General features: G+C 48.4%; 1 protein-coding gene across 8 annotated transcripts in view; it reads right to left on the minus strand.

Moving 5' to 3' along the window:
• The window catches only part of LOC117773855 (nck-associated protein 5-like), a 105,616-nt gene that overhangs the window by 11,642 nt on the left and 68,895 nt on the right, over nucleotides 1–25,079 (minus strand). For 7 of the 8 annotated variants that reach the window (XM_034605626.1, XM_034605634.1, XM_034605676.1 and 4 more), the window contains 8 exons: nucleotides 16,874–16,964; nucleotides 13,327–13,506; nucleotides 11,097–11,165; nucleotides 9,267–9,305; nucleotides 9,048–9,167; nucleotides 4,868–4,972; nucleotides 4,041–4,229; nucleotides 373–3,935 (listed from right to left, as the gene is read on the minus strand). In XM_034605626.1, the coding sequence (XP_034461517.1) occupies nucleotides 373–3,935; nucleotides 4,041–4,229; nucleotides 4,868–4,972; nucleotides 9,048–9,167; nucleotides 9,267–9,305; nucleotides 11,097–11,165; nucleotides 13,327–13,506; nucleotides 16,874–16,964 (4,356 nt within the window). The remainder of the gene's footprint in view (nucleotides 1–372; nucleotides 3,936–4,040; nucleotides 4,230–4,867; nucleotides 4,973–9,047; nucleotides 9,168–9,266; nucleotides 9,306–11,096; nucleotides 11,166–13,326; nucleotides 13,507–16,873; nucleotides 16,965–25,079) is intronic. The other variant, XM_034605645.1, reaches the window with a different exon arrangement.

The raw sequence follows: 25,079 nt of genomic DNA on the forward strand, positions 1-25,079 counted from the left end.
CGAGTCGCTGGAACGTGGAGATGCTCTAAGTGACGATGTGTGTGTGGACGCCGCTGCAGCAGCAGCAGCAGCTCACTGTGGAGTCGTAACTCAAACAGACAGATGCTGCTGCTGCCGCTGTTTATCACTTTCTCCGAGCACAGCTCTAGAGCAGCGAGGGCTCCAACTTCATTTGATAGAAAAAATCTAGTTGTTTTTAACTGATTCATCTGTTAACTGACACAAAAACCTTCATTTCATAGAATAAAAATGTGTATTTATATCTTTACATGAAAGATATGTGTATTTACTGTTTTAGTAATTTTAAAATCCACATCATTCTTGGTTCTACTGTCAAACTGATCAGCTCAGCGTTGGATCTGTTTCACACACCTGCCGAGAAGCTCCTTCACGAACTGGTCTTTGCCGATGAACGCCGTCGAGCACTGGATCTGACTGGCGATCTGACCCATCTGATTGTTGCAGTGGTCCATGATGGAGCTGAGCTTATTGTTCATCTCGGACAGAGTCTGCGCCTCCTCGTTCTTCTTCTTGTCCTTCTTCTTGTCAGACTTCATCTGTTTCCCTCCGAGCACCGATCCGATCTTCAGCTCTTTCTTCTCCTCCTTCCCCTTGGGGGCGTCCGCCTTCTTGCCGCCCAGCGCCGGGAGTTTGCTCTTGCGGAGGCCGAACCAGTTTGCCAGCGAGGGCCCGGTCTTCTGTTTGGCCTCGCTGGCGCCGACCTTCCCCTGCTCTTGACATTTCTGCAGGTTCTCCTCGATTCCCATCATGACTTTCTCCTCGATAGTGCAGGTCGTGGGGCTGCCTTTTTTCTCCTCCACATCTGTGGGTTTGTTTGGCGAGTCTGTCTGAGGTTTGACTTCCCTGCTGAAGTCTTGCTCATTAGCGGTGGTTGCTATGCCGACCGTCTCCCGCACAGGGTTTTCTGAGCTGTACACACAAGAGGACGGAGGCTGAAACTGTGGATGAGAGGCCACTTTTGCCGGCTTGCGGATGTTGTTGAAACCGGTACTGTCGCTGATGGGTAGGCTACGCGCCTCCTTCTGAGAAGGTGAGGTGATGGCCTCGCCTTTCCCTGCGCCCGGCGACCCTTCACCTTTAGGGCCTGACTTTGAGTTTCTCTCAGGAAGAACGTTCTGACTGTTTGACCCCGTCATGCCGCCGTAGTGGCTCAGCCGGCTCCTGGGAGAGTGGACCGGGCTCTCCGCTGACCCGACACTGGGCACCTCCAGGGAGCTCTGCCTGGAGAGGGAGTTCCCGCGTTCCCCTGAGTTGGTGATGATCTGCGTTCGGATCTTTCCTGGCACATCGAGGGCGTTGATGGTGGGCTTCTCGATGTAGTTGGTGCTGAAACTCTGGCTGCGGGCTTTGGCTCCGTTCATCCCCAGGGCCGGCTTTAGATGAGGTTTGGTGGTGACAGATATGGATCTGGAGAAAAGTTGACTGCTCCTTTTCCCCTTGTCGCAAACATCCCCCTCCTCAGCAGCTGCCTCCTCCTGTAACCTTCTCTGGACGTCCCCTTTCCCCTCTGTCATGGGCATCTTGGAGGGGGAATCAATAGCGTACGCCGGCTGCACGCTGTCACACTGCGTCGAGGCATTTGAAGTCACTGTTTCCTTGGAGACTGAGTTGATATGATCTTTCTCTTGCTTTCCTGCTACAGACAGACTATTTTTATGGCTGGGGGGAGATTTTAAAAACGCTTTAAACCCCATCGGGATTCGAGTCTTTGAGGCTTTTTCCGCTGAGTTGGGCGACATCATGACTGCGCTGGGTGGGCTGACGACAGCCGGCGGCTCCGTCTTACTTTGAGGGGTTTCCTGAAACGCTATAGGTAAACTAATAGACGCCTTCTGCACCGAGTGATGCACATTTTCATGGGTTGATGCTCGTTTACTCGCAAACGAGTTCTGGAGCGCGGAGCCTCTGAGGGCGCTGTAGGGAGGAGGGACATTCTTTGAGCCTTTAGGTGCAGTTTCGGGCTCCGGAGCACACCCTGAGTTCGCAGGAGGGAGGTAGTCTTTCGTGGTCATTCGCTTGGAAGTGCCTTTCGTCGATGTCTGAGTCGTGGCGGGGGACTTCTGAAGGTGCTGACTGGTTTTGTCGACCAGTTTCTGAGGTGAAAGTGCAGTCCCGTAGCCGGCATCCAGGTCTAAACAGTCTTTATCCTTGATGGGCAGAGTACTTTGCATATTTGGTAAGAGAGAGGTGTGGTAACTTGGGGGAGGGCCCCTCACAGAGGTGGGTGTGGATTGTTGAGCTGCGCCCGGTTTATGTGCTTGAGGCGACCCTTCGTAGTTTGGTCTGATGAGTAAGGAGGTGGTGCGGCCCGGGGGAGGGGGAGGAGAAGGGGACCTGAGTTTGTTTTTGCTGGTTTCACAGTGTTTGTCTCTGGTCGGCTGCTCGACGTTGTCAGCGTAGTCCAGGTGCCTCCTCGACAGGAGCGGGGAACCTGCGGAGGAGGAGGCGGCCTTACTCCACTCGGCCCTGTTGGGAAGTTTGGAGTTCAGCGCCTTCGGGCTCTGTGAAGAGTTTCCTGACGTCTTGATGAACCTGGAGATTTTGAGTGTGGAAGAGGAGGTGGGCTTCTCCTGACCAGAGGGCCCTGAGTTACTCTGTTCGGCGGTGCAGCCCTTGGACAGTCTCAGCGGGGACGCAGAGGGTTTGTTACGACCTGGGATCTTTGAGCCGCCGCACTTCGGACTGGAAGTGTCAGTCATGGGGGGGATCGAGAGGCCCTTGCTGGCTCGGCTGCTCGTGGGTTTGATAAGCTTCCGCTGTGGAGTCAGCTGCATGGATAACCTCTCTGCGCTGCCCTCTCTGCTCGTCCTCCTCGTCCTGAGCTGATACTCTGAGGGTTTTTCTGGAGACTCCAGAACGCTGTAGTTCCTTGTGTTTGCTGCCGTCTGCCGCGTTGGTCTCTCTTGTGGCACCAGCTCCGTGTAATCAGCAACCGCTTTGCCACCTTGCACGTCCTGTCGAGACCCAGCACCTGCTGTGAGTCTCTGAGAACAGAGTTCAATGGGCTCTCCTTCTGCGTCGAATATGGCCAGGATACTTTCTTCAGACTGAGTGTGTGTGGTCACCTTGGGCTCCTTGATCAGGCTGAAGGGTCGCGGCCTCCCGTCCGCAGACTGGGTGCGTCCCTGCTCTCGTCTCAAACACTGCTGGACCAGCAGCTTGGCAGCGTCCCTCGACAGCCTCTTGGAGTCCCTCTCTGCCTGCGCTGGTGGCCGGCTGAAGGACATGTGGACGTCACTGGACTCAGAGGTGAGCTCCTCTGGGTCGTCCACGTCAGAGAGGTGGTGTGGACCCTCGGGATCCGGGGGCTTGTAGTGCAGCTTGGTTGGTCTAGAAAAAGCTGACGTCCGCCCTCCCTCAGGGAGGAAACTGTTGATGAAGCTCATGAGTTTCTCAGGATGCTCTTTGGAGTCATAACCCGGGGGCTGCTTCGTAGCCACGGGACCTGAGTCACCCCCCCCTCCACTGTCCTGGAGCCCCTCCCAGCTGCATAAGCTCTCTGAGATGCTGCGGGAGCGTCTCTTACAGTAAAACCACCCGTCCTTGGTGGGGATGTTATCTCCACGGCCGGAATGTGCCAGTTCATCGTCTGCATCATCAGAATCATACGAGAACTTCTTGGCCCCCGCAGCAGAGGGCCTCCCCTCCTGCGTGGGCTTGGAAACCCCTTTGCCAGTGCTCTTGACCCCCAGGGAGTAGATGCCCTCATTGGAGTTCATGCAGTCTTTTTCACCGGACCTTGAGACCCTGGATGAGCACGAGGAGCTCCTGTGTTTCCTCCTCTGGAGCTTCCTGAGTCCCTCCAGGATGTTGCTCTCCTTGCGGCGTGTGGGCGCCTGCTCCTCCGGTGCGGCGCAGATGTTACTGGGAGCCGATGAACCCAAACTCAGCCTCTTCTCCCAGGTCAGGGACGACTACAGGGAGGAAAGTAAAGAAAGAAAGGGTCAACGTCACAGAGGCAATAAAATCAGGAATCTTGTGGAATTGGTGTCAGGGTTTATCGAGTGAGGGGGGCGTACCATTTTTCCACAGGAGCGTCCGTCATTCCAGGTGTACGAGCCGCTGGAGAACTCGCTGCAGGCGCTCGACAGCGACAGCTCGCTGCTGCTGCAGCTGCTGCGCTGGTAAACAGGCGCCGCCACCGTGAGACTCAGCTGGCTCAGACACTTGGTCCCAGGCAGACCGGACTTCCCGTTCGACTGGACCTCCTGAGAGGAGACGTGACGTTAGAGAGACATATCTTGTAACTTGTAACTCATACTCTTTCAGTTCTTAACCTACTCACTACTCAAATAAATTATTCAAAATAAAAGTTCTAGCATTCAGAATAGGAAATAGGATCTATCCACGGTCACAATTTCTCTTCGGTTAATCTCATATAGTGTCACTTGTGTGTATCACTTAACACGTGCTATTCCAGGAGATGTGATTCTCTTGCACATTCAGGTAACGTGAGGATTTATAATTCACAGTATTATTATTTCATTTCCTCAGTCGTCCTGCGAGTTGATCAGGTGACGTTCTCAGAGGAGGAAAAGCATAAAAGAATAGAGCAAACTCATTTTCAGACCTCGATGCATAATACATAAGGTGAGTAATGTCCTATGGAGTCGTTTTTACTGACGACGAGTCTCAATCGATGCTTTTCTGGTAATATGACATGGATTTATTCCTCTTAGTGCCGGCTCTTCCTGCTGAGGGCGGAGGAGGGGTCACGGCCTCCTGCTGTTCGCTCTGTATTTTAATATCTTCTAACGATTTCTTGAGGGGTGCAGTTATGCTACCTGGACGAATTACACGGCGTAGAAAAGGAAAAGGACTCGTGGTCATGCGTGTTTGAGCTCACGTGAGAGGGAGAGTCCGTGTTCCTGGAGAGCAAGAAGGCCTTGCTCCGCTCCGGCTCCAGAAGTAAATCCGCCGCAGACAGATCCATGATGCGGGAGTGGAGTTTCTGAAAGGCAAGAGGAAGGACACGCTGTCGTGAACATCAGGGATTTCAGGAAATTAAAAACGATCCGGGGTTGGACGCAACAACAAACGAGAGAACGATGCGGAGATATGACGTTAAATTATTTTTGTGGCGTCTCAGAAAACCAAAACACAGCTTTTACACTAAATCCTCTGACTCCTCAAATGTCAAAACATGCATTCAAAATATGAAAATGAATTCTTTACAGAACAATAATCTGACTGCGGAACAAGTGCACGTCAGATTCCCTTCAGCGGCGCCACACAGAGCTCGGGTTCTTGCCTCAAAGTCATTAATGTCATTGGCTGAAAAAAAAAAAAAAAGAATGTGAATAGGAAATAATTGCATCAGGGAGTAAGGGATTCCTTTTGATTTTGTTCCTCTAATTCCTACGCTCGTCCGCAGCCTCCTCTGTTATTTAACTCTTCAGGGGTGGGGGGTGGGGGGGGGGATACAGAACCAAATATATTTCCACGTTTTAATCCCTGAGCTTAATTACACAACGTTCCCTGCGCTCACATTAACTTAAACTGGAAATATGGTGGAACAAAACACTTGATCGTACGCCGCGTTTCCTGCCGGAGGTAAAATTAATAAATTAATTCTCTCTCAGGGAGCACACACACACACACACACACATGTATTTGTGTTTTTATAAAAGGCATGACCTTCAGAAAAAGGAAAACCAGCTGCTCGAATCTTTCCATCAGCGTCATAAACATTTTAAAATAGGAACAGGTCGATTTCTGAATGTCTCCGCTTCCTGTAAAACTCTCTGCCGTCATTTTCTCTCCTCAACTTTCAAGCGTAACATCCAGGAAAATGTCCGGTGCGAGCTCGTGATGAAGCTTTCAGAGGGACAGCGACTTTCAACCGCCAGCGACTCGGTGACGGCGCCGTGGAAACACATCGATACCGAGCTCAGAGATAAGAGTAAGTATTCTTTACTATTTGAAGTTATAAAACCTTGATCTCTGCAGAACCTCGTTTGATTGAGCGTATTTCTGAATCGTTGTTAAAATCATAAATAGCTGCAACCAAATATTACTTATTATCTTTAAATATGCAGAAACGGTGGATTTGTATGATTTCGGCTGCACTGGTTTGGACTCTAAAGATGCCAGATGGCTTTTTATCCACTTTTAAAAGTCATGGAATCAACATTTGCTCTGATGCCGCATCCCTGCACCTCCTCGCCCTCCACTCTGGGAGGGAGTGGCGGAGGTGTCACAGGAGGCTCTGATCTTATCGTGGCGTGCCGGATTTCACCTCCTCAGCAGCCTCATCAACGATTCAGTCAATAGTGTCAGAGGGTCACGGTGGGGGGGGCTGGTCAAAGGAAACGGTAGATGACAAGGGCGGGTGTACGCCGCTTGAACTTTACCAGGTTCAAGGCCGAGATCTAAGTCAAGAATGTTAATCACAAAATCCCCATTAATGCAGAGACGGCTGTAATTTATCATGCAAATATTGGCCTTTTATTAATTATTAGATAATGTGGTGAATAATGACATTAGTGCAGGACTGAGTCCTTTTCCAGAAGAAGCCGAGGTTTACTGCGTTTGTTCTGTGTCGGTTCTGGCTTGACAGCGCTCGTATTTCAAGATAATGAATATCAGCCCAGAATAGCAGCATCCAAACAAATACATCAGTATTGGCACCTGCTGTCAGAAACCCAGGGGTTGAGGCGTCCTGAGACACACAACACACACATACAGTCTGATCTGTGTGTCTGATTCAACACAACACACAACAAACAGCCACACAAGGATATCTGAAAAATGTTTTCGTGGAAATGAAAGCTTGAATTCTTCGTGATTTTAAACTCTGCAGAAATCTTCAGCTGATGGATTTATTTGGCCGCGTCGAGCGTGTGACTACACAAGCCGCAGTAATGAGGTCACAGGCGTTCGTGCCGTGTCCTTGGGGCGCTGAAGTAGCTTCGGAAACGGCGAGCATTTGTCCCGGTAATGGGCCGCTCAATTGCCACTTGCCTGTCATACTTGATAAGCAGCATAAGTGGATGGGACTGTGCACTGGTTATTTCCCCTCGGCTGTCGCGGTGTAAAGAAAACAACCGTCATTTTTTAAAGTCAACGCCAGGTTTTTTGCTGAAATGAATACGTGGCGTAATTTTTGAAGTCGCTGGAGGTGCGGTCGCCATCACACGCATCACGGTTCCTTATCAGAGGAACTGAAGACGCCCGCGGGGACGAGAGAACGTTTAATTACTGATAAGCAAAGAGGTCCAGAGAAAGATGGGAAACGATACACTTGTGTCTGTGAAAGTAAATCTCTCTGCTTCAGGCGCCGCGAGAGAGAAAAGAAGCTAAACTCAAACATATTTTCATCAATAAATCTCCGATATTTACACAAAGAGGTTAAAGGGATATTTTGGGGTGAACACACAACCGTCTCAGCCCTGCGTCCGTTTCTTTTCAGCTGCATTAATTTTAAAGAAAACTCTCATGGCTGAATTTCAATGCATTACAACTCCATTGTGGTTCTGAGAGGCTGAATTCCCATCTCCAGGGAGACAGCCCCTCTTGGTCCCCGCAGTGGTATCATCAATATCCCTCTTCAGCCCTTTTATATTGCTGTTTCACTTGACGATCTCCCAGTCTGTCCAATAATGGAGCTGGAAGTAGCAGGAGGTGACAGAGAGCTTTACAACACACCCACAGCCATATTATCTCTCCTTCCTCCTTCCTTTCTTTTTTCTCTTTACTCCATTTACTCCATTTCTGGCCCCGAGTTTTTCACTTCTACCTCCTTGTCGTCTCGGCACTCACGGTCCTCTGCTATCTCATCCCTCTCCATTTTCACCGTCCCGTCCTTCCCCCGCTTATCTACCCTTGCTCGCCTCATCTCTTTTCATCCTCATCTCTACAATTTCTCTTTTCTCCTCCACTCGAGAAGGACTGACGGCTCTGTTTCCCTCTCTTTTCTTCGTGGCTGCATGCTCTTTTCATGTTGACAGCGAGGGGGCCCCGCGGCAATTTGCACTATAAATGAAATCCTACTTCCCAAACTGAGCCCACTGGCCTGCGATGCCAGTTGACAATAACCCGGGTTAAACATACAGTGGCAGGTCTGTCGGTTTCATAATTACACTTTCAGTGAATTAAGCTGCTTTTTTCAAAGCTGCACTGAGATCCGCACATGTTCCTGGAAATTCTCTGGAGGAGCTGGATGTGAGAAGGCAAATGTCTGACGTGAAACTGGAAGAATTAAATATCTCAGGATGAAAAAGAGGAGCCGGAGAATATAAGTACGGTCGTGATTGTCTGCTTCACGTCTTTGTCATTTTGTGGGATGTGAAGGTGAAGAATAATCTCTTCCTGCAGAAAATCTCTCTAGATTTTGGATTTCTGTTTATATGTGAACCCTAGACTTTTAAAAATAAGAACATTTAAGCTGCACATACACAACCTCAGCCTGATAAAGCAAGAAACAACTACAAGGGATTCAGGCTTTTAAACGCCTCCTTCTCTCTGCTTCAGAACAGACCAGAGAACAGCTTCTGACGGAGACAAAAAAAAAAAGATGGATGTAAAGGAGTGAAACTTTTCTTAAATCAAAGTATTTACAGTCTCATGTGCAGCCTCTGTCTGCGGCGGAGACCCCGGAGCACTTCAAGAGAAAAACAACTTCAAATGCATGAGAACAGGCGCTCGGGCGTGTGTGTGCTGCAGGAGCCGCTGCTTCATTTGCAACCCGAGCGAGTGCAGGCGGGGCTGAGTGCGAGCGGGCAGGTTTACGCTGCGGCGTCTGTAGCACCAAGAACAACCATCACTCCTCGGGTCTGTGGAGCTGTTTAGCTCAGTGGCTAATTTATAACTTCTGCATCCAGAGCAGCTCTTTAAAACCCGTGGTTTGGTGGAATAAGACGAGACTGAGCAGCTCCGACTGACTGTGGAAATAAATCACAACTTAGCGTGAGTCCGCCTCCACCTACAGTAATTCGATAATCCCCCCCCCCCACACACTTGCTCCAGTGAATCTCCTTAACGGCCGAGTGGCGGCTCAAGGTGTGAACCTCTGCGTGGGCACTGACCTGGAGGAGCATGTCTGAGGCGGGTTTGATCCGCTGCTGGAACAAAACGCCCAGCGCCCGATTCTGCTGCTCCAGGTCGAAGACTCGGGTCCGAAGCTTCAGACACTCCTCCCTCAGATCCTGGATCAGAGGAACCACAGTCAGAACATCACAATGAAGAATAACTCGTCTTCAAACTGATCGTGAATCTCACAGAAAAAATGTAAATAACAGACAAACCTTCTGGGTGAGAAGCGCCTGCACAACTTGATTGGCCACCTTGAGAAGAAGAAGAAGAAGAAGAGTCACATTAATGTAATTGTGATAGAGTCTGGGGCTTGTATGACCCTCACAGGCTCCTGTAGACACACCCAATATACACATAAGGTGAATTATTATGTTCTCACACACACACACTTCATGTCTTCTGGTGTCTAACTCACTTCCTAATGGGGGTATCGACAGCGGCAGCTTGATGTAGGAGCAGAGACGTTCCCGGTTTAAGTGATGTTGTGCCGAGGCCTCATTGGTCTCACACTCGGCCACATTTAGACCGCAGCGCCGATGGAGAAGCGTCTCCGATTACCGCCCATTGATTGGCCCATTAACGACGTGTGAAGCCACATCAGCTGCTCTGAGTGCGCTCACTTTCGTTTATGGAACGAGCAGAGATGGGAGTAAACGTGGGGAAACGAGGACCCCGGCGTTAACGAGTTACAGATCTGCCTCTTGTAAAACAAGCGAGCGATCCAACAAAAGCCGACTCTAATGGTCTCGGACAGAGAGTTTGAGTTCTTGCAGTCTTTCATGCGAGTGAGTGCACTAAAAACAAGCTTGCCCACGCACAAATATTTAGACGTGCAGCTGGTCTGACATAAAAAACATAGACATCCCTTCTGTTGCAAAGCAGGCTTTAGGTTTGTGTTGTGTGCAGCGGTTGGAGGGACACACACGGCTCCCATCGTTAAATCTACATCATTAGCAAACCTTCCTTCCACGGAAAACAACCACGAAACGGTTGACAGGTAAACACAGAAGACGGCGAGCGGAGTCGTCTCAGCGAGGGCAGGGAGGCAGGGAGGAGACGGGGGCTGAGCTTACCCCCAGATATGATCCGTGGGGGGACGCAGACTCTAACTCGAAAATATATCACAACGCCATCTCATATCTTTTCACTTATTTCCAATCTTCTTCCCCACCCCTCTTCTCTGTCTCTCCCCTGTTCTCTCCTCACCCATCTTCCCCACCCTGCGGGGCGGGGTCGGTTGGTGCAACTCGTCCCCACTGGACATACTTCTCTCCTTACTTAGTGGCGCCCCCCCCCGCCCTCTCTCCTGGAGCCATCCAGCGAGCAGCGGCGCCGGTTTATTCCTCTCACGAGGCTCCCTGAACAACACTTATCAGGCTCCCATTAATAACCAGAGGGCAGAGGAGTGGCACTGTTATGTAAACCACCGGTTCACACCAGGGTAAGGATGAGCCAGACTCAAGTAATGGGCCGATTTAAGCATCGAACATCGTGTGGTTATGATGGTGGTGCAGAAAAGTATCAGAGGGGAGTGGAGCTCTGCTTTTATGATATGAGCAGTAGGTGATTTGTGTATTTTTACCAGGGAGGATGGTCCTCATGTTGCAGGCTGCTTACTTACTTACAGACTCCTGATTTGTGCATTACAGTTTTAAAAAGGATGAAAAATTAAAGTTTTATAAATAATCCAGGCTTCAGGGACATGAGGTTATTGCCTAATTTAGCGCAACTGAAACAAATCTCTTTATTAAAGTGAGATATGAGAGATTTTGGTGCCTCAGAAATATGACACAGTGTTTTTCTAGGTTAATTGTTAATATCAGCGGTTCACCTCCACCTTTCTCAAGTAAATTGTCCACCTGTGGGAGACAGGAAGTGCAGAGCAGGACCTCATTAAACCTGAATGTTCATTCTGTTCACGTGGAGTCAGGACACATCTACACACACTGGTGCTCTTCTCAAGGTGAGTAAAACATCTGCCGGGTCACGCAGCCTCCGTGAGTGCAGCGTGGGTTCAGACAAACAAGACAAACAACACTCACCTCATCCAGACAGCGCTCGTACTGCTCCCTCTGGCTTTCGTTCTCCGAGGCCAGCGTCGAGTTCTGCTCCTGCAAACAACACACGGAGGCGTTCGGTGTCAGCGCGGCACAAACCTCACAGGGACTTTGGTTACATTTGACACAACGAAAACAACGGCGGCGGAGACAGAGGCAGCAATCAAGAGGAGCCGCGGCAACGAGGAGGCCTGCTCCACGAAAGGTCAGATGTCAGTGCTGAGCCAGGAGGGCCAATAAAAATTTTACAAAGAACCACAGAGGGAAAGGTCAAGGGGATGGAAGTTATGATGGTGAACTTTGGGCGGGCAGCGGGCCATTTGGAGTTCGGACCTAATAAGAATATCTTCTCCACTTGCCAAGCTGGCGAGGCGGCGCCCTATTGATCTCTAGGAGTTTCCAATTTGTCAGCGGCGGGCAGCGTATTAGGAGCTGTCAGCCGGCCTTGTTTCCATCGGCCTCTGCCCTTTAGTAGAAACTACCAGACCCTTGATGAAAACGTGGGAAACATAATTACAATCCAAAACATCCAATTACCACAGAGACGGAGACTAATTAAAACTCGGAGGCCCTGGAACATGGACGTAATGGGATTAAACTCCACTGGTGTTTCTCACGTGTCGGTTTGTGCATGAAATTTCGACTTTTAAGCGATAAAAGCAACTTTTCGCATTTAAAATAATCCCTGAAATTGATTTTTTCTTTCTTGCCTAGCAGAAGATAAACCTATTTTCTACCTCAGACACAATACAAAGTGTTTTCTTCACTCTGTCGCTACATGATGCAACGCAAGTGGTGTTTTGTCGGCTCAACCCTGACATGAATCTTCCTGCAGCTTTCATTGTTCAGTGACACACGAGTCTTTAAACGCTGAGACGTCGTTCTGACGGGTCGAGGAAATCAGTTGAGTAGTATTTGAATAATTACATGTGTACATCTACTACATTCCTCCTGCAACAAGTGCAAACCTTTAATTTGCTTTTGCATGAATCGGCCTGCAGGGTTTTCCATCCCAGTTAATGAACAGCACCAGCGGCGCCGGGTAGCGCTCACTTAGTGTCAGTGGACGCCGTGCGCGGAGCGAGGCGATGATGTACGGCTCCTGCTCCGTCCCCACGGAGGTGCATCCATCACGCCGCGCAGGCCGAATGGAATAAGATGGCAGATAGGTTTTGATAAAGCCATTTAAAAAACGTTATGTTTAGGTAATGTGCTTCATCACATCGATTAGCCGGACTCACTGCCAGTCTGCGACGATAACTTAGAGCCGAGCAGCAACACGCAATTATCTGGCACTTTGCTCTAATTAGGGAGAGTTTTCTATCGGGGAGGATTTAGTGTAACGTTGGAGGAAGAAACAGAAAAACAACGTGAAGACTTAATTTGTTCTGTAAATGAGTTTACCATTAAACTCTGTGTGCTTTCAGGGACTTTAGTTTCTTGTTAGAGGACGATGTCAGTCAGATTATTGGACACTGGCTTTGGTTTTACCTCCACAGTGGAAGGTCATGTTTTCACCCCTGGTCTGGTTAACACAAATCACTGGATAACACAAAAACTACTGGACTGATCACAGGTCTTTGTGCAGCAGCGGTGGCTTTAGGGTCTTTAAGAAAAAATTAGTCTCATTTGTTGTTTTGTGTGTCCACTTCCAGCTCGTACTGTGTGTGTCGAATGCCTTGAACCACAACACCATCATCCAGGAGCCACGTGGGGCCACTCAGGAATGATCAGGTCAGACTTGGGGCTTAATTTAATTAAGTCTGAGTCTTTTAATTGCTGAAGAGATCCAAGAGGATGCAAGTCCAGTGGCACGAGGAAAAAAAACACAATCAGCGTGGACGACTGAGGCTTTTGCTGCTGCTCGCGGCTCATGGCGGAGTTCAGCTTCGATTCCCGAGCGTGGAGGAAAATAAAGCAGAGCTGGAGTTCAGCCCGAGGGCCTCGCGGCGACTCTCGTAGGATGACTCTGCCCTGCGAACGATGAAAGCTGCAGAATATGATCAGCCGTCACGCTGTCAGACACAACCAGGCCCGGACTCTGACAACTGTCAGACACGCCGGCCACAGAGGATCGCCAGGGGTGGCTGCAGAGTGAGGAGGCGAAGCGGAGTGGAGGAGTGAACCAGGCCGGGAGAAGGTAGGTGGAGATTAAGGGAACAAAGAGAAAGAAGGTAGAAGGGAAACATAAAAGGTTTGTTGGTGAAGTCGTTACCTCCAGGGCCTTGAGACGCTCCAGAAGGAGCCTGGTTTTGTCTTTGTCCTCTTCTGCTTGGCTGGCTTCGGGATCGGCATCCGGCAGCAGCCTGAGGTCCGGCTCGGCTTGAGGCGCCGGCGGGGATCCGTTCTCTCCGGGGCCGTCGTGCTGCTTCTGCACTTCCTCCGAGAGTTTATCCTGAAGCACAGACAACGACGCAAGGTTAGAGGGAAGGAAACGGAGAAGAAGGAGGATAGGGGGAATTTGGCAAAGTAAAAACCTGAGCAGATGGGAGGAAGGCGTTCAAAAGAGGGGGACGACAACATGAAAAAGGAGCGAGGAGGCAGGAATCGGAGGGAGAGACGTGGGGAGAGGATCAGATGGGCAGATGGGACAACAAGGAGGCAGCTTCAGCGACAGAGCTCCAAAACATCCCCTAATCCCTAATCATGTTTCACTTGTTTTCCAAAGAGTGGCAGTGACCTTGAGGGCGCTCATCTCGTCTGGATGCTCGGCTCTGCCCTCGCCGGGTTTCTCTCGCTCTCTGCCAGATTTCTATTCCTCTCTTTCTCTTTCGGCTGTCTGATCATTTTCTGCCGGTAATAATTAGCTACTAATCAGGCGTGTTCTGGCGAGCACCAAACGGAAGAAAGAAAAACACGACGAGTTCCCCGTCACACTCTAGAGATTTATTTCATCTTTTTCCAAGGACTCTTTGGATCTGACTGCTTTCACTGAGCATCGGGTCACGGCAACGTTCAAGCTAAATAAACACAATTAGAGGTGAAATAAATAGTTCATTGATTTATAATTTGATTGTTTTGTTGTTGGAAGTTGAAAAGCATTCAATTGGGGAATTTCTAGACGTCAGCTGGGGTTCTGGGAAACTACGACGAGCGTTCTTCATTGTTTTCTGCATCGATATTTAAAATAAAGCAGCAGCTGCGTTCAGCTACAAGTCACAAGTCAAATAATTGTTCAGGAAAAGCTTAATTTGAGGTCTGAGGGGGTAAAACTATCCAGTAGAATTAAAAATTAATGAAGAATTAACTGTAAATACAGATGGGAAACATGACAGCTCTTTAAAAGTGAAGCTGGAACATCTGGTTCGCCCCCTGCTGGCTAAAAAACAAAGTTCACGTAATACTTTCAGATTTAGTTTGTCTAACACTTTTTGGGAAGTTTCTCATAGTTTGTGGCCAAAAGGAAACTAAAGAAAAGTCAGAGAAGCTCTAAACTTGAGCAGCAGAACCTTGTTGTTCTTCCTCCTGACCTCTCGATGGAGTCGTGACCTCTCGACTTCATCCTGCGACCTTATGGGCGAGCCCCTCCCTTCCGGTCGGGAGGACTGAACAATTAATCATAAAGTAACTGAGAGATTAACTGATGATGAGAGAAGCCATTAGTCGCAGCCCTAAATGGATCAGCTGCAGGTTTTAATGAAAACAAGAACGATATCAGATTAATCCTGACGACGGTGATTCCTCATCCTCTTAGATGTCCATTAAATTTCAAGTAGAGAAATATTAAAACCTGATTGTGCTCGATAGTGGGAGTGAGATATATCTCTGTGTTTTCTCCCTGATCCGATCTCCTCTGAACATATACAAGGTTTTTCAGTCTTGTTTGAGGCGACGCTTTCCAGTCACGGTTCTAAGTTTGCTTTTGTTTGGACTGTGAAGTCTGCGGTTAGCTCGGAGAGGCGGCTCATCAGATGGCGTAATTATCTCCACAGAGAGAGAGAGCGGGGTGGGAGGGAGGGAGGCGTTTGGCGGGGGTGGAGGGGAACCTCGCTCCTCACGCTGCCCTTTCAAGTTATTGAGTTTGTCTGCTGAATACACAGAATACAGCTGCAGCAAGAGCACATCGCTGCCGAGGAGCGGACGCTGCTCGGTTATACAGCAACTGGGAATAACATAACAAGCCTGCAGGTTTATTCTCCTGGACAGTGTGTGAATACAGCTCAGTACAGAGTGTTCATCGGAGTTTAGCTGCTGGGTGCTCTTTTCAAATGTCGGTGGACTTTATTCTTATCATGGCTTGTCGTCAAATTAGCTTCCACTCAATATTATTAATAAATAACAAGGGCTGATTGAGTGAAAAGGACCTTTGACTTCCAATCAAGACATTTGGCCGTGAACCGATTCTCAAGCTAATAGAAAATCTACTTAACTTTCAGTTAATCATAGAATGAATTGCACCACCTTAACACAACTGTTTTTAATGTTGGATTGAGGTGAGTATCTTCTACTTCAATGTGTAATTACTATTTTATTTTTATAGTTTGATCTGTTTTCTTGTTATCGTGTCAAGTGTCTATGAGGATTATTATTATTATTATTACACCTTGCTGATCCATATGTGGACGAGCACAGAGCTAAAATCAACAGTCAGTTATTAACTGAGTGGACGAAAAGTAAATTAATAAACTCAATCTAATTTAATCAACCTTCTCCTCTTCCAGCAACGAGACAAACAGCCACAGTGACGGCGACATCAATTTGATTTCAATTTCAATTTAACTTTGGTTTTAATAACAAGAATTGAATATATTATGTAATAATAATTACGTATTAATTTGGTCCTGGACCCCTGAACTCTGGACGTGACGAGATTAAAAAAGAAAAATGAATTAAAGTATTTGTGGTAAACCCAGGTTCACAGGGCTGGAGAATATATTTAATGAACCCGACTCATTAAGGATGTGTCTTCACATCATTTGCATTCGAACGCACTGTATTCATTTCACACATGTTTCATAAGAGTCATATCTCCACGATAAAGCTGTCGCACCTCAGGACAGCGTTTCTACCGCAGCTGCTACTCCCATGTTCCTCGTCCACTGGAAAGTGCTCGTTTCTTTCTTACTGCCCACTTTTATTTGCTCTCATCATTCAAAGATTTTCTCTACATCTGTTTCTGTCTTTAAATCACGGCTGACGAACGAATGTACAGCCGCTGGTTTTTATTGCACACGTTCTGTCCTCGTCGTGCCCTTTTCTCCTGCTCCCTGGAGACACGGCTGCTCGGTGGAGACAATAACGTGGTCGCTGTCGCTGTCATGTGCAAAACAAACGCCTCGTGTTTACCCCTTAATAAATATTTGCAGATGTATTATCATGACGGCTGCAAATAAAAGGTTGGAAGCCGGAGAAGTTGTGCTGGTGTAGCTGCAGTCCGGAGGCAACAGCATTTCACCGAGTAAACACGTTAAGATCCAAATCGTGAAGAGCGACCCCGAAGACGACCCCGCGCTTCAGAAATAAACAGAATTACTTATTCTCTCTGCCTCTCCGAGAAATCCCAGCGGCTATTTCTCTTATGTAACAAGGTCGACGGCGAACGCCTTCACCTTGACTCAGTCTGGATTCACCCAACACTCAGAGTCAGATACCTGGAAAACCAGTAAATAAACACACAACATGTCTAATGTGTGCGATCAGTGAATCCACAGGTTCCTTTAGCTCCGGTTTCTTTTCTCATCTTCTTTTGCTTTTCGACCAATTAAATAACTCATGGATTTTTGTGTGAACTATATGTTTCCAACTTTCTTTGGGTATTTTACCTTATAGGCCTTCATGATGTCCACTGTGTCCACAGCAGTCTGCTCCAGGACGCCCTGATTCTGCAGCAGCGTCCGCACCGTCTCTTCCATCCTGCACACACACAACACACGTCCCCACGTTAAAACAAACATGTTGACACTTCTCAGATTTCGGTGTTAAACACTCATCGTGGTGGTATTTTTTGCCAAACACACGTCTTTGATTCAGGCCGCGTCAGGGCTCGTTGCTCTGCGGCTACATGCTCCTCATATTAACTAGATGGTACAGTCGGCCACCTGCCGTCATGTCTCCTCGCTCTGCTTCGTATGATGCTCTCACACGTCCTCGGATAATAAAGTGAAAAGCTGTGGATTCTCCTGAATAAACAGAGCATTGTTTCTTCAGAGACACGGCAGCAGTTTGAGCAGGGATTAGCTTTCTCCTGTAGAAACAGTCAGAGTGATCCTGACCTCAGAGTTACAGAGGTTTAAAATGTGTGAAACGACGTGAGCGGCTTCCGAACGACGAGCGGACGCACTGGTGCTGTGATGGGATCTGTTTTTCTGGCGGTTTGACTATTTTATGTGATGTTTGTTGTTGGAAATGGATCGTTGCGTCCTTCACATGTCATTTTCTGTTTCACACTTTGCGTAATAGCATAAACGACCCCACGGCGAAAATGTAAAGAGAATGGGACTGAACCGGCGCCGGGGACGAAAGAGGGATGAGTGGTGTTTTCTGTTTGGGGACTGAATCCTAACTTCTGCTCCAGTTACTAACTTATTGTGTATGATTTCGTAGGCGGTTGTCTGTGCACGGCCGCATGCGTGTCTGCTGATGGTTTGAATTAAGTGCAATCACGGGCAGCAAACACAGAGCGAGTGACCTTGGCCTTCGAGACCCGGTCTGCTCGAAAAACAATCTGCGCTTCTGTTTTGTGCTGCAAACGCTGCAAGCTGCATGCAAAGCAGGTGCCAGGGAGCGCATGTGGAAAATGCCTCGGCCTATTTCCATCTGAATAAGAGCCGCACGCCATCTTTATCCTTCCAGCTACAAGACGAACTCTGACCCGACATGTATTCACTTTGCGATTCTGTAAAAAAAAATGGAGCAGCACAGCAGCAGATAAGCTACGTGAGCTGATCTCGGACCAGGCCGGGATCATGGAAATGGTAATGATGAGAGATATGTGACATTCAGGAGGAAGTCAGCGGTGGGTGGGGGGGGAGGGGGGGAGACAGACCACAGCCACGTGGGAATAATCTGAAGTTCACGACATTTTCTGCTTCTTATTCTACTTTTTTAGATTCTCAGCGAAGTTAAACCAAACCCAGGACAGACTCCGAGTGAGTCACTCAGTCTGCTGCAAATCATTTGGGTTAACAAGGACCATCACCTCTTTGTCTCGCCAGTCTGCAGCCATGACTCATGTGTTTGTCAGTGTGTTTGTCTGTGTGCGACACAGTGTGCGACTTGTCCAGCCTATAAAACGTGCATGAATCATTGATAAATAGAGTTTAGCCAACGTCTACAGGTTCTTTGCACATTTACAGACAAAAACATTCGTGCATATGTGTGAACCAGAGACTGTAAATACAGATGGATGCCACGACAGCTCCTCCATGTTAGCAGTTATCTCAAAGATGGTGTCTGTCATGTATCAGTTTGTTCCCTCTACATATAACTGTGGCCAGCAGCCAGATAGCTTAGCTTAGCATAAAGACTGGGAACAAGGGGAAACAACTAGCCCGGCTCTGTCCAAAGGTCAAAATAAATGTTGTATATAATAATTTATATGTTACGTAGATTCTGGATCAAACTGCACCGCCTGTAGTTTATTCCTATATGCATATGTTTTATCCAGACTTTGTTCTACAATAACTTTCCTGTTGCGTCTCCCGTGATCGGCCCTGGCAGCGGGTGAGAGCGAGCGCAGGCAGGCAGGACGGCGCTCCACCATCTGTCCCGGCTGAGCCATAAAGCCGCCTGTTAATCAGGCCGCTCGCTGCTGAGTGAGCAGTCGCAGAGCGGAGCTGGTGGCAGATTGCTCCAGTTCCTGCTTTAAATGCTGCCCTTAATCAGCACTTCCTATAGAGCAGGGAGGACGTGACATGATGGCTTTGGAGTCCGGAGACGCCGACACCGGGGTCAAGGTCCGGACGACAGACGTGATCAGCATGAAGAGTTGTTCAGGGCCTGAGGGGGGGGGGGGGGGGGGGGGGGGGGGGGGGGGTGGGGGGGTTGTGTCTCATATCACAGATATCTTTATATTTTAAAAAAAAGGATTTTGAAAGGATTTCCCCGATCCTCAAAGACTCCTCTGCCAATCTGGATCAAAAGTTTTTCGGTCCGCTGCACAATAATAAAGATTTTAAAAGTGTTTCTTAAGTTGTGAACGTGTTTCTTGATCCGCAGCAGAAGGAAACTGGAGGTAAACTATCTCCTTTCAGCTCTCAGGGAAAACAGGAACAGGAAAACAGTGTGAAATGAACGTAAAGCTGGTGTTTGGTGGATTTGGTCAGTGACAGATGTAATGTGAGGTTGATGCAGGATAAATATGCGAATGTGTTTAAAAAAATTACGCCTGAAATGAGAAATGTGGGAAATCATTAGGCGAGCAACAGATGGAGTCAGAATTATCATGACGCTCGTACCTGAAGCCAAATCACCGAAGCGGTGAATGTAAAATGAAACAAATGATGCCGGCGTTTGTTTTCCTAGCTGGTGCGGTCGCACATAAGTTCCAGACAAACTTCCCAGCATGCTCGCTGCGTCTGGTGAGACCTCCGTGACCTTGACATTATTAAGTGGCAGGTTGGTAAGAGGCACTTTGATGCCTGTTTCCTCCTCGTGTGGCGGCGGGAGTACAGACGGAGGGAGGAGGAGGAGGAGGAGCAGGGGTCTGGGTGCAGCTCCTGTTTTCAGAGGGTGTGTGTAGCGTTCGCTCGCACCTGAATGAGACTCTTTGTGTTGATGAACGGGAGCAGACGGCTCTGCAGCTGCATCGCTCTCCGTGTTTCCTGTCGGACGCTCGACCTGACGACACTGAGAGACTTTGAAGTTTCAGCGGCAGGCGATATTTAACGTGGACAGAAAGAGTCTCACTCCATAAACTGTGAGGACGTTTTAGAATCACTTAATATTTAGTGATTTTGAGAATAAAGTCGTAATTCTAGTCGATGTGTCACGACAGAGGTTGAAAAACCAGAAGATCAGACGTCTGTGTTCAAACGAGGAATGTGCAGCATCTTGTTCTACTTTGGTTTCACATATAATAAAACACTTGTTTTCTCCACATGATCAGGACTTTGAAAAGATTGTCTATTGTGAAGAAAGAACCACAGAGACCTGGAGGAAACCGTCTCTTTGGCGGGGGAGGAAACGTTTGGTCGACTGTGACGTTATCGTCGGTCACATCTGTGTCATATTCAAAGATCTTTCAGAGTTTCTCAACAGACAATCAGAGAAGTTATGGCGAGCACATGTTCTCCATGCTGCTTATATCCTGAAACATCTATTTCTACTGTATTCTCACAACTTTCTTCTCAATTATGACTTGATTCTTCTAATATTACGACTTTACTCTCTTAAATTTACGACTTTATTCTCTTAATATTACAACATTATTCTAATCTGGTGTTTTTAGCTCCGCAGAGACGTTTGCTCTTGTGCCTGAACTTCCATTTATCATCTTCCCTTCCTGCTGTGGACAGCTACGTCCCACTAGTCACTACTAATGTCCCACTGACAACTAATACCAACACTGATCAATCAAATCACCAACACGTCCTTGGGAAGTTTTTGTGAGAGATCTAATTACGAGTAAGTAAAACATAGAAAAGCACATTTAAGCAAACAAACATTCGCTTCGGAGGCAGTAAATCCCGCAGAGAGGAGAACGAGACGCGTGGCCGACAAAACATCCCATAAAATAAACAGTGCAATTTGTCAGTATCGTAAATTCCGACACTTGAAAGGTATTTACAGGAAAGACGGAGCTCAATGCAGATGATGGATGGATACAACTCCGAGGACAGAGCATTAGTTGATAGAGAATAAAACCTGTTCTGCTCAGTGTGACGGTGTGATCAATCTCAAAGTGCTCGTCAACGACCTATTGAAAACACCGTCCAGGGAAGGACGAGTGTGTGTGTGTGTGTGTGTGTGTGTGTGTGTGTGTGTGTGTGTGTGTGTGTGTGTGTGTGTGTGTGTGTGTGTGTGTGTTCCGAAGGCACGTATGTGGAGATGAAAGCAAATTCTGACTCTCCTGACCCCGGCGCCGCACGGCCTGAATTTCAAACGCGCCGTTCGTCAGCAGGGCAGGAAACGCAATTAAGGGTCCAATCAATTTCCAGCCTGAGGTGTGACGGTCTTCGGGCGATCACACCCCTCTCACCTCCGCACATACACACACACACACACAGAACACACACATGGCGTCCAGAGCTTTGATGTCACAACGAACCACGGAGACGGACAATGACGGGACACACCAGGACAATTAGAGGAGAAATTCTGCGTGTGGTCTCACGCTGTTCAAAACTTCCTCTCTCCTTCTTCCACTTCACCGTTTAGCCGTCGAGTAACAACGACATCAAACGAAGGAGCGCTTCATTCAAAACTGTGCGTATTCATTGAAAGTGCAAATGACAAATTCCTCCACAGACCTGGGAATGATCAAAAGACCTGCAAACGTAACGGCGTCGGCTCAACACTTACCCCACCCGGCGCTTTTCTCCTTTTTTAACTCCTCCATTCTTCCTGAAGAACGCCAGATAAACCGCGCAGCCGTCCCTGAGCTCCATATGCAGAGGCATGCGAGCGTGTGCGTCCAGCCCTGCGCTCTCACAGCTCTATCAAGTGACCCAGACGCTGCAATGTGGGTCTCCAGGATAAAATAGGCCACGCAGTCGCTCAATCGACAGACAGCATGGTCGGCCCCGTGGCCGGGTTACACAGCCGGGCCTGACAGCAGATCTCCTGCTCTCATTTTCTACTTGCCGTGTCTCCAGTGTGTCATTATCCGACACTGGCCCTGTGCAGAGACAGAGATCTGGCAGGCGAAGACTTTCCCATATGTCCCACGTTAAGCCCTCTCCGAAGGAGAAGGGCCCCTGCTGGGAGGCAAGCAGGCCGGTAGTCTCGGATCAGAAGGGAATCGGGGATGGTTTGTAGGGATGCAGCAGGACTAACAAGAGGGATCCCCCGGTTTTGTCAGCCAGTGTGTGTGTCTGTGTGCAGTTGTGTGTTACTTCGCTGGTGGTTAAGAAGCTTTGGCGTCATTAAAATCAACACTTTCCGAGCGCGGGGGCAGAGCGCCAGGACGCTCGCAGCACGATCACAGATCTCTGCAGGACATCTCAGATTTTTCTTCTCAACGATCTTCTCTCCAAATGTGCCACTTTTCATTAGCACAGGCTTTACATGCTCGTTTGTTGATTCCAGGCGGCGCTCTCCTGCCAATGAGCGCCGGCGTCTTTGCATGTTTCACAGCTCGGACTCGGCAGGAGCTGCTGATCTGCCTCCTGCCACGTTTGGACGTTTTGTGCTGCCAGCCACTTAGTTTATTCTGAATTTAAAAAAATCAAGTGTGGCCTTTTCCACAAACTGTTTTTCCCTGAAACAAACCCGAAGATAAGGATAATAATCTGAGAGTGAAATGAGTTTTACAAAGAGAATTCTAAAGATCAGAGTGAAACAAACGAACATAAAACAAACCTCTTAAACAAGAAAGCAGCTCTAGTGATGGAAAGAAGCTGCAGATCAGCACGTCAGCGCTTCTCTGTCTGTCTCCGCTCACACTCTCACTTTATCTGCGCTGTCAGAGGCTCAGGTCGGCCCGAGACCCTTTAATCAGATTTGAACAAATGTGGAAATCCCACTGCGGCTGAAATGATAGAGGGAGAACAATCACCTGGTTGTGTGGCTGAATCGGGGCCATCGGTAGCCCTCGCATGACCGACGCATCGGCGGCTGCAATCGCCTTATCTGACGTCAGCGAGCTCCCAGAGAAACCTCTCCTTTTTCACACTAAATTATTCCATTCTTCTTCTCAGACTCCGTTCCAGCAAATCACTTATGTACGCCCACCGGGTGATTGCCAGGCTTAACCCAACGCTAAGCCACTCTTATCCTCTTAGAGCTGTTTGGTAGAAAACATGCAAGGAGACCCTTTCTCAGACGTGACCTCAATGAAGAGCGAGAAACTAACTTTTTCCTCTTTCTGCTGAGCGGCTGGGTCCAGCGCCGGAGCCTTGGGGACAGTAAAAGTCGAGCACATCAGTCATGCACGTTACGGCGGGGTCGTATTACAAAGGTCTGCGCCCTCGCGACCGCTGACTCTCGCCGGCGACCTTTGACCTTATCAACAAGACACACATGCCAGAGAAGTAGAGATCAAGAGGCCGGAGCGTTTAGTCGACTCTGACCGTCATATTTCATTCTGATATCTGTCGACCAACCGCTGGGAGAGACCCTCCGACATCTGACGGCTTTATTAAGACACACTTTTGCTCTATTAACCTATTTATCTTAATTATCAGATTTCAAATGTTAGAAAACCTCCTCATTTAAATACAGATTCCTTCCAGAAGAACCACCAAACGATTTTACCAGAAGCGTAAAGCTGACCGCGTGTGTAAAGACGCCTAAATTAAAATGAACATATGGAGGAAACCAGATTTAGGTTCTCCCCCCCCCCCTCCTCATCCCTGCAGCGCTCCCACTACATTTGGAAGGATTTAGACTGGAAATTCATGATGGTCGTCCCACATGTTCACCTCTGGCCAACGGGAAGCAGTTAGCAACGAGGAAGCTTTTGAATCCTCAAGAGCGTGTTGCTGGATGCATCAACGCGACGAGGCTACAGCCATGTGTGTCCCACATGTGAGACAGAGGAAGACGTCCCAGTGGGAGACCTCAGTCATGAGGACGGCGAGGAGTCCATTACTCACACCCTGAGCCACAACTGCTCAGAAGACGGGTCGTTTGGGAGCGGGGAAGATTGAGTGGGAGGCGGGTCAGGGGTGGAGGACACAACCAGACCATCATATAAAAAACGGGAACTTTAAACTTCTGGAATGGTTTTCTTAATCGTCTATGATATTAAACAGAATATATTTGGGTTCAGGAAAAAGAAGCAATTTGAAAAAGCCAACTTTTCAGACATTTTCCAGATAAATTATCCTCGAATTTGTATTTATCTTTATTTCTTTAAATCAAATTTGGAATATGTAATCATTTATCGGTAGAACATCATATACAGAGATAATAACAATCTAAAACTACTGCAGTTACTTGTGATAATCTGCAGAACTCATATAACATTTAACTGTATATGTGTCAACTGCAGCAGCTGCCAGACGAACCAGATCTATACCACAGCCACCGGGTCGGTCTGAGTTACACGCTGTCCGGCTGCAGGCTACAATCTGTGAGCACCGGCTCCACGAAACCAGAGCGAGCGAGCGGCCGAGCCGACGTGACGTGAGGACGCCTGCCCTACTTTTGGCAAAAAGCTTGTAATCTGACCTCTTTCACCACGTCCATAAACATCATAACTGCCGTGTTTAATCCCGGCCGGAAGTTCAGTGTGTGTGTGTGTGTGTGACATAGTTACGAGCCAGTGACAAACCCCGCCTGTGTGTGGATTGTGTGTTCTGATATGAAAAAAGAAAGACATGGGTGATTGAAATCGAAGCTCTGGCAATTTAGAGCAAGTGATCGAGTAGAAAAACCCAAATTAAGTTCAATCAGACGTAATTTCCCTGCTGGAATTTGGAGAACGGGGCTGAAACGGACCAATAAGTCCCCTGAATACGAGCGGCTCCAGAAATAGTCCAGACACCTATTATCTATTTAACAGGCCTGGTCCCCATTGGGCAGGAGTAAGGAAGTGACTTCAAAAGGCTGACCCCCCCCCCCCTCCCCATCCCGTTAATGACCCCAGATGTGTCGTCCTGAACAGGGGCCTGATTCATCGGGTTAAATCCTGCAGCCTGCAGCCGCCACGGCGCGCAGGGGGGCCACTTCAAATTAAAACACTGTGGCGAGGCGTGGCTGGACGCTCGGATGATTAGAAGAGAGGGCATTGATCTGCAAACACAGTGCAATCACTCAGCTCGCGCTCTGCTCTGCCGCTCCAGCTGTGGTGCAGTGGTAATGGGAGTAGCACATGAATGCATACAGTACACGCACACACTCGCAGCGCGCTGAAACTTTACTCTG

This window comes from Hippoglossus hippoglossus, chromosome 2 (assembly GCF_009819705.1).
Source record: "Hippoglossus hippoglossus isolate fHipHip1 chromosome 2, fHipHip1.pri, whole genome shotgun sequence".
Classification (NCBI taxonomy): domain Eukaryota; kingdom Metazoa; phylum Chordata; class Actinopteri; order Pleuronectiformes; family Pleuronectidae; genus Hippoglossus; species Hippoglossus hippoglossus.